Source organism: Engraulis encrasicolus, chromosome 1, assembly GCF_034702125.1.
Source record: "Engraulis encrasicolus isolate BLACKSEA-1 chromosome 1, IST_EnEncr_1.0, whole genome shotgun sequence".
Lineage (NCBI taxonomy): Eukaryota > Metazoa > Chordata > Actinopteri > Clupeiformes > Engraulidae > Engraulis > Engraulis encrasicolus.
In genome coordinates this window covers 24,493,750-24,503,454 of record NC_085857.1, presented here as the reverse complement: position 1 = coordinate 24,503,454, position 9,705 = coordinate 24,493,750, and the positions used below count along the sequence as shown (strand labels likewise).

The following is a 9,705-nucleotide window of genomic DNA, read 5'->3' as shown; positions in this document are numbered from 1 at the left end:
CTTGTTGATCTGACTGTAGATACACTCCCCCTCTTGCCTGTGGACAGAGGAAGAACATCTAGGGAGATCAATGATATAATTGTATTACTGAGAGACTTCAAATAAGACACAGACCTTGTTATAAATCACTAGAATGACAATGACCAAGTATTACTCAATGTGATACTTAAAGGGACACTGTGCAGGAAATGGTCAAAAAAGGTGCTGCAACTATACTGCTCATTGAAACTGGGCTGCCTATTGCCAACTGTGATCTTTACATGAAAGTTTACTAAGTAATAAACAAATATTTTCTAGTATGGTCCAAGTAGAGTCATTTTTGCAGCTATAAATTGCTATTTTTGGAAATTCAAAATGGCGGACCATGGAGAAGATCCCCCTTTTCATGTATGAAAAATGCAATTTTTCTAATCATAATGAATACTTAGAATTTGATGCTTGGTGGTAAGTATTCATGAAAAAGGTAACATTAGTGAATGGGCAGCATGAATTCTGGAAATAAACAACTAAAATCTCACACAGTTTCCCTTTAAGGCCCTGAGCACTGCCATAGTGGTGTCGGTATATGGTATAAAGTTGTTGCTTGTGGCTATTACAGCATTCCACTGGTGGAGTGGTGTGTGTTAACCCTATCCAGACCGGGGGGGGCAAAAAGTGCCCTNACCAACTTTGATGTCGTATAACTCCTGAATGACTAAAGCTATGACTACGAAACTTTGTGACTTTTCCTAGAATGAAGTTGGCTACAATGTGATACCAAAAGATTAGGTTTATCATTTGTGTTGTTGCCATGGCAACGGTTTTCTGACAGGTACGCCTGACCAAAAATCACTAATCTAAGCCTCATCATCATCACTTTTCATATTTTTTTACATTTTCATTAGCATCAGACACCCTTGTGAACATTTGAAGTGGTCTGATGCACATAATAACCAAAATTGATGTGCATTACCCAAGTTAAATGGAAAATACATTAAGGTGACATTTTGGGCAATAAAATCAGGAAATGACGTCATAATGACATCATAATATCCAATAATGACACCAAACTGATGTCATTCATAGATCTTTGGCTGAAGATCATCCCCTCCAAGTTTGGTGGTCATACGTCATTCGGTTCCTAAGTTATGAGGGGGGGGGGGGTCAAAAGAGCCCCCCCCCCGGTCCCAGGAATGCCAAAAAAGCCCGGTCTGGATAGGGTTAATGGACTATCTAAATATTCAACAGTGAAGTTATACACTAGCATTTAGAGGGAAATAGCCTTTTCAGTGAGATTGAAGGCAGGATCATACATTGCTAATGATGAAAACAGGAGTTCAGTGCCATTGTGCCCATTGGGAACCACTTTTGGTGGGATTTGGGGTAGCTTATTAAACCTCAGCCAAGTATCGGTATACGTAATGAGATAGTGAAATGCTTCATACAGTATATCACCAGAGTGCACATCTGTACCAGTAAATACTCACTGGGGGGCAGTAGTGCATCTCTTGTGATCATTAGTGGTTCTTGTTACACTGTCAAACCATTACTAGTATGCCGAAATAAATACCCAATATAAAGACAAATCTGTAATGTCAGTAAGTACTCACTGAGGGGCAGCACTGAGTCTCTTGTGCTTGACTGTGGCGTAGAGCGTCTCTTCTTGTGGCTCTGGGACGGCGTAATCCCCACCAGGAAGCCCCTGCCCACAGAATATATGAAGAATTTATTTCCAAAATAAAAATAATATTTGCAAAACCAATAAAAAGCTATTTAATTGGTAACTGGACTGCATTTATGCAGTGCTTTTCCACCCCTTCCAGCACTCAAAGTGATTTACAATGTAGTATGACATTGTACAGAACTTTGTCTTACTTGCAGCATAATTCCCAACAGCAAACACCTGTCCACAAGATATTTTAGTACTTTATTTCTAAAATAATATTTCCAAAACAGCATAACCCCTGTCCTCATTATGTCCCCCCCCCAAAAAAAAACAATAACAATAGGGCCTACACATCGGCATCAACTCTGCCCACAGAACATTTGAACAAATAATGTATAATTATTTATTATAATGTATAATAATATATAGGGTAATTATTATTATCAATTGCATAAGGACTGCATTTGCTGGTAAAAAGTGATTTTCTTCTCCTTTGATCAAGTTCAGTGTATGCTTCACATTACCCCATTCATGCACACAGGTGACAGAGATTGCCACACAGGGTGCCAGGGTAACCAGCCACCGGGGGTAATTTGGGGTATCTTGCTCAAGAACAATTTGGCTTAATTTAGTAAGACATGGAGGTATTCCAAGAACCTGGTGAAGTAAAGTTAGCCTATAAGAAGTGATAAACCTGCTAGATAGCCCACAAATGTCATTTAGTTCAGAAAATAAGGTCCTCAGGCTCTTCTATTAGATGATTTACGATTGCCTCAAGGTTAACTTAAAAACAAAACTTAAAAAAGTGCTGGGGGAAAACAATAGAATAATAAAAAAGTGACTTGGGAAAGCCTGCCTGTTTGCTATCGGTCCTCTTCTTAAAGTGAACGGTGGCATACTGAACTTCATCGGTATCGTCGTCATCACCTTTGTCATTGTCATTGTCACAGTGTGTTGGGCCACTCTGGTCAGTGAATGGAAGGTGAAACACACACGCACACGCACACGCACACACACACACAAGCACACATGATGCTCATAAAAAGGGCATTTGATAGGGCCCCCCAATTATGAATTATAAGGTGGGTATACACAAATACTGTTAAAAATATTGCTGTGATGCTGTAATGAAAAATGTCATTGCATACAGTACAAGCAAAAAGGTCGATCGAGTTTGAAATGTCCAGGTTTTTTGTCTGACAGAGGTGGCAATCCTAGATCCAAGCAAAATGTTTAGTAAGAAAAGGTTTTCAATTTTGTTCACTTAACCGGTTCAAAGCCTTAAGACATTGGGCATGTCTCAAAACTTAGTGCACACACTTCCAAGTCTATCAGCCTAATTTGTTACGCCCAGTGATTGGATACTCTTTAGTGAACTCTACGGAGTGTCCAATCACTGGGTATGACTAATAAAAGAGTACCCAATCACTGGGCATGACTAATTAGGCTGAATACACTTGGAAGTGTGCGCACTAGGTTTTGAGAAATGCCCAATGTGTGGTACTCACCTGCTGCCGGCTGCCTGTGCTCTGTGGAGTTGTGGGCGCATTGGACTTCTGCCTCCTATTGATCAAAACACATTACATTACAACTCACACGTGGCAATACATTACACAATGTTATACAGAGTTGTCATTGGTGTGCTTAAGAGAGAAAGAGAAATAACAGAAAAAAACACATTATGGATTGTATTATGTAAAGAGACAGTAGATGACCTGTCAAGTTCATCAAATGCGGATGACAATAAAGCTGTTTTTTAATTTCCTTGGTACATGCCACTGTTGGGGCCAGTTATGATTTCAACAGTAGGCTGGTTCCAACATTTGGCAGCATAATGTCTAAATACCATTTCACTTAGCAGGTGCTTTAACCCAAAACGACTTACAGCAGTTAAGTTACACGGCAGCTACAGATCGTGGAGCAATGGGGGATTACCGTATGCTAAGGGGAAGTTCAAGGGTCAAACATGCGACTGGAACAGGCAGGCCTGGACTAGTGATCTGGCATAGAGGACCCTTCCCAGTGGGCCAAAAATCGTCAGGAGTAGTGACTGGTCCACAATTTAGACGGGGCTGGCCATGCAAAAATGCCTCTGGCCTTTTTTATTTTTGTCCCAATCCAGCCCCAGCAAGAGGCCACCCACAAACTGTACATCTGAACAACACAGGATTCAAATCTGAGACCCTCTCTCATAACAAACCCTGAGCCATCAGGCCACAGCAATTAGGACACCCTGACAGAGGGCAATCTAAATTTAAGACACAATGCTTGGGCCCTCGGCTGTGCTGTCATGTTCATTTCCAATCCATTTTTTTAAGCATACAATGCATAGAAGCAGCAATGGCCAAATGTAGTTGGATTTAGAATCAGAAGGTTGCAATCTCGAATCGTGCCAGAGCCACGGCTGAAGTATCCTTGAGGGAGGCACCTACAGTAACATCGACATTGCTCCAGAGACTGCAACCAATGCCTTGTACCTAAGTATCAGTACGTTGCCTTTGGATAACATTTTTTGCTACTGTAGGTGTAGTAATATATTGTGTTTTTCATTCAGTGTTACTGTATTTACTACTGCACTGTAATTCAATGTAATGTTTTTTTGCTACTGACCTCCAGAATATTGTACAGAGCAGCAGGAGACCTACGGCGGAGATGACTCCCACAACAGGAAACAGTATCTTGTAAAAGCCAGAATCTGTAGAGACATGCATTTAATGGAAGTGAAAGTGAAAGTGAAAGTAAAAGTCACTCCCATGGGATTCTGTAATGGCACAGCACAACACAGCACTGATGGAGGATAGGGTGGCTTTAACAGTGTTGCAAATATGACAACACAGCAACCTCTTAAACACAGGGGCACGCAATGGAGTGACCATCGCTAGGGTTGTGGGTGTGTTCTGACTGTTTTGCCAACAAGTATTTGGTGTAGGGGTCAGAGCCACAGTTTGGTGTGAACAGAGATACTTTCATTGATGAAGGACATAGTAAAGCTAAAATGAGAACACGATAAAACATTGTCATATTGTCAATACTAATAGGAAATTAGCTAGGTTTGTTGATTTAATTTAATTTAATTTAATTTAATTGAATTGAATTGAATTGAATTTGTGCTTAATTATATATATATATATATATATATATATATATATATATATATATATTTATATATATATTTAAGAATAAAAAACGGGTATTTGACCTTGTAAGATGACTTTGACCCTGGTTGAGTTGTCCTTTCCGAGTCTGTTTCCTGCCTCACAGTGGTAATGTCCTTCCAGACCTGAGACTAGGATGACCGTGAAGTTGGAGACTCTCCTAGTTCCCAGGACAACAGTATCATCGCCAGCGCTCCTGTACCAGGTGTAGTTGTCCACAGGTGGGTTGGCATCACTGCTGCAGGTCAGAGTCACAGAGTCGCCTTCTCTAATGTCACCAGGGGGGCTGACTGACAATGCGGTTTTTCTGGGAGAGTCTAGATCACATGAAAAATAAGGCTAGATTGTGATAATGCAGTTGTTGTGAAGAATAAATATTATCACATTTTCATTGACACTCGAACTGGATGAGTTGATATACAGTATTCTACTTTTCTCAACAATCTGAATTTCTGGTTGAATCATTTTCTCGATTTTCACATCTATTGTGCATTGCAGTCCAATTGCATGACTGACCTGATGCTTACAGATACACTTTATGGTATCCACATGAAGCCATGTGGAAATTTCACAGCACAGTATATGATAATTACAGGGTCTGTATTTAAACTTTTTAACTGAGATGTAAAATAGATGTCCAACACAACATACCAACATTTATACGTGCTTGTGCACCAGTCCCTCAATACAATTAAATTTAAAAATTGACCAAATATGCCTGATTAAACATCAAATGATCTACATAACATCAAATGATCTACATAATGAATGGTTTAGATGTTTAAACCCATTGTGTAAGGTTGTTTAGACCACGGATATAAAGAGATTCAACAAAGAAACTGCGAATGCAAATTAAAATTCTTTTAAACTTGGTGAATGTAGCATCATGTAATCCAACAGTACTCACAGAGCACATCCAGATGTGTAGTGCTGGAGTTTTGGGCCCCATATTTGTTTTCTGCAGTACAGTAGTAATGGCCGCTGTCCTCAGCTGTGATGTTGGTGATGTTGTAACTCCTTCCTCCTTGTAACCTTGAAGATGAAGGTGTAGACTCAAGCGTCTTTAACGTGTAGTTCACTACAGGTGGATTGGCATCACTGCTGCAGGTCAGAGTCACTGAGTTGCCCTCTCTAATGTCACCAGCGGGACCGACTGACACTGAGGTGTTTTTTGGTGCATCTAAAATCAGCAGTGAAAGAGCTGTAAGTTAGTCTGTATGCTGTAAAGTCAGTATACTGACGTATTATTCCACAAGGTGACTATAGTATAAGAGAAATGAGCATGGCAAGTGAATAATATTATGATTGATGTACCTGTCCCATTTCAGCACAAATTCTAATTGCTATTGTTGTTTGTTGTTATTATTAAAGGCAGATATGAAATTACTACATTCTAGGCTGCAATACATTAACCTTGAAACAAAGACATTATTTGAATTATGTATATATTTAATTATTTTAAATCCTGAAAACTCACATTGTACATTTATTTGTACTTTTGCAGATGTGTTCTGTCCCATTACATTGTGAGCCTCACAGTAGTACTGTCCACTTTGCTCAGGGCGGATGTTTTTAAACCTGTAAATCTTACTTGATAAAACATTTGAAAACCGGCCTAAACTAGTGTAGTGCCAAGTGAACCGTGGTGGCGGGAATGCATCACTGCTGCAGGTTAGATTCACAGAATCCCCTTCCTTTGGATCACCAGAAGGATCAACTGATACCACAGTCTTTCTGGGGCCATCTGTCAAAAATATTTCATTTTTCAGATTAACATTTCTGATTTACATGGACAATCCTAATAATAAGATTGAGTTTCTTCACACTGCTGTCACGGGTGCCATAGGGTATTTTTCATTTCACTTTTAAAGACTTACAGTGCATCTGATTCATCCTCAAACAGAACAGGGCTGGGAGCATTTACTCACAAATACCATTTGAATTTCATAAACTTACATCTGACTTTGACAGTACTCTGCAGACTCTCATGTCCCTCAACTGCACAGGAGTAGTTTCCTTTGTCTCCAGGTGTAGCTGAGTCTATGGTCAGGGTGTTACCAGTAGCTGTGTATTCCTTTCTAATAGGCTGTGAGTTCTTGTACCAGATGAAGGTGGGGTTGGTACTCAGACTGCAGGTGGTGATGCAGGTCAGTGTCACTCTGGATCCCTCATTCACTAATGCAGGATTAATCTGCACCTGCAGACCTGCAAGACATTGTAGTGTTTACATGAGTTTAGTTTGCGAAGTTTAGTGCCTGTAGTCTTCTAAAATCTTATTTAAAGGATATTGTAGAATGAGATTAGTCCTCTTCTTTACCTGTTACAGAGACGGCGACATTGACCCCAGACCACCCTCCTTCTTCTTTGGTTGTAAATCTGAATCTATAGTTTCTGGTGTCATCACTAGTCAGGTTCCTAATGCTTAGAGTGTGGCTACTGCTGTTACCAGTATACGTCACCCGGCCATTTGTGCTTAAATTGTATTCCATTTTGCCATCTATGAACCAATATGTGCTTGTGATTGTATAACGATCGGGGTATGAGTAGTAGCTGTGCAACTCCACTGAGGAGCCCTCCAAGGCACACACACTCTCTGGGTTGTAGGCCACACCATAGCATTTAAAAACACCTGAGAGAGAGAGAGAGAGAGAGAGAGAGAGAGAGAGAGAGAGAGAGAGAGAGAGAGAGAGAGAGAGAGAGAGAAAGAGAGAGAGAGAGAGAGGAGAGAGAGAGAAGAGAGAGAGAGAGAGAGAGAGAGAGAGAGAGAGAGAGAGAGAGAGAGAGAGAGAGATTCTGTGTATGAGCATGAACATACACACAAGCCACAGCAACTAGGCAACCATAATGTGCTATCTGAAGTACATACAGTATTTATGTTCTTATCTAAGATAAAACATGAGGATACAGTCAGTACTCAGAACTTTAACACAAAAAGCAGCAAAAATATAAGGTACTTACACACAGCAGGTGATGGGAGGTCCTCGTGTCCTCTTACAGCACAGGAGTAACGGCCAGAATCCCCATCCTGAATTGAGTTTATGGTCAGGGTGTTGCCAGTAGCTGTATATTTGTTGGTAACAGGCTGTGTGTTCCTGTACCAGATGTAGGTGGGGTTGCTACTCAGACTGCAGGTGGTGCTGCAGGTCAGTTTCACAGTGTCTCCCCAATTCACTGTTGGAGGATTAATCTTCACCTGTAGACCTGGATGAACATATAATGTTCACATGAACGTCTTTCACAACATGTTGTATTTGCAGTCAGGTAAAGTTTTAAAGGCAATTAAATATAATGAGTTTACTCATATTTTACCTGTAACATTGAGACGGACATAGGACCCAGACCATCCCCCTTTCGTTTTGGTTATAAACCTGAATCCATAATCTGTCATATCATCAGACTTCAGCTTTGTGATTCTTAGAGTGTGGTTACTGGAACTACTAGTATAGGTCACACGGTTTTTGTAATGTTCAGTTGTGCTCAGATCAGTATGTGTGGGGGAATGTTGGAACCAGAAGGTCTCCATAACTGTGAGGCCATCAGGGTATGAGTAGTAGCTGTGCAACTCCACTGAGGAGCCCTCCAAGGCACACACACTCTCTGGGTTGTAAGCCACGCCAAAGCATTTAAAAACACCTGTGTGAGAGAGACAGCGAGAGAGAGAGATGCATTATGAAACCGAGGTCTTCCTGTGCAGTCATGTCTTTGGTATTGTAACATCTCGGTTTCATATTCGGTTTCATATTGGAATATTCTATCTAAAAGATGCAAAATGATGAATCCTCAGGGATGTTAATTTATCACAACAGGACGGAGCCGACAATCCGGCCATAATTTATAATGCATAGCACCCAGAACTACTGGGAACGCCACAACATTGTAGCCTTCAAACTCTCCGCCCCCCTGCTACCCCAGCAATCCTGCAGCAAATCAGGCTCATATGTGCAGAAAAGGAGAAGGGTGCATAGGCAAAACACACATGAACTCAAAGACATTAACACAGTAATATTCACCAGTAGTCTACACATTGTTAAAGCTTATATTGAACCCACAACCTCACTGCAATTCTGGCATGGATGCAGACACGCTGTTAAGCTGTGCATCAGATCTCAATTTTGTAAGAATACCACATCCAAATTGTGTAGTATGTGTAATCATGACACAGCTGAGCCAAACATTTCCAAAGTGATAATATGATTGGTACACAGTAAATTTGCCAGTGTTAATTTTGCAGTGTTAAGGCTTATTAACACTATTGGAGTAATTCCAACACCAAATGGAGTGAGATGCTCTCCAGTGTCAGTGACAAATGAAGTTGTTAAATTGTGTGGAGTTAGAAGTACTCCAGAGAGCCCCCGCCTCCTCGAGGTGATGGAGTTTGTCATCGTTCTCATATGGTTCCCATAACCTTGATGGTTACATTATAGGTCTGGTCACGTCTGGTTCTCTATACGTGCTCCTGATGTTCCCTCAACTTTGTTTATACTGTGTTGTTCAGAGCATGAGCAATGATGACTGTCCACCCGATTAAATCATATCGTCAGCTTGCTACCAAAACCGCCTAAGTCCGAATTTGGTCAAAATGAGATTTTCACATAAACTTACTCCCCTACCACAGCTGCATCACCATGCCTTTCCGCCAGGGTCATTTATCAATCACAACAATCACCAGAGTCAAAAATAGTTAGGTATAAAGTCACACACTGCCTATGAGAAAATGAATGACCAGGGACGTAGCTATAGGGAGGACAAGGAGGGCATTTGCCTGTAGGCCTAGGGCCCTCCTGCAGGTGGCAGTGGTAGGGGCCCTATTATGACCTTGGCAGGTGGCATGGGGGCCCTATCTTTTCATCCTGGGGCCCTGTGCACAATTGTTCTGCCAATGTGAATGACTTGGGTAACTTGACT

General features: G+C 41.0%; 1 protein-coding gene across 1 annotated transcript in view; it reads right to left on the bottom strand.

Annotated features, from left to right (window-relative positions):
- Positions 1–2,004: 2,004 nt before the first annotated feature.
- The window catches only part of LOC134456684 (vascular cell adhesion protein 1-like), an 80,106-nt gene continuing 72,405 nt past the window's right edge, over positions 2,005–9,705 (bottom strand). The window contains exons 7-15 of the mRNA XM_063208144.1: positions 7,118–7,429; positions 6,757–7,005; positions 6,278–6,544; positions 5,708–5,980; positions 4,845–5,117; positions 4,256–4,340; positions 3,154–3,208; positions 2,502–2,609; positions 2,005–2,010 (exon numbers count right to left, since the gene is read on the bottom strand). Coding sequence (XP_063064214.1) covers positions 2,005–2,010; positions 2,502–2,609; positions 3,154–3,208; positions 4,256–4,340; positions 4,845–5,117; positions 5,708–5,980; positions 6,278–6,544; positions 6,757–7,005; positions 7,118–7,429 — 1,628 coding nt within the window. The remainder of the gene's footprint in view (positions 2,011–2,501; positions 2,610–3,153; positions 3,209–4,255; positions 4,341–4,844; positions 5,118–5,707; positions 5,981–6,277; positions 6,545–6,756; positions 7,006–7,117; positions 7,430–9,705) is intronic.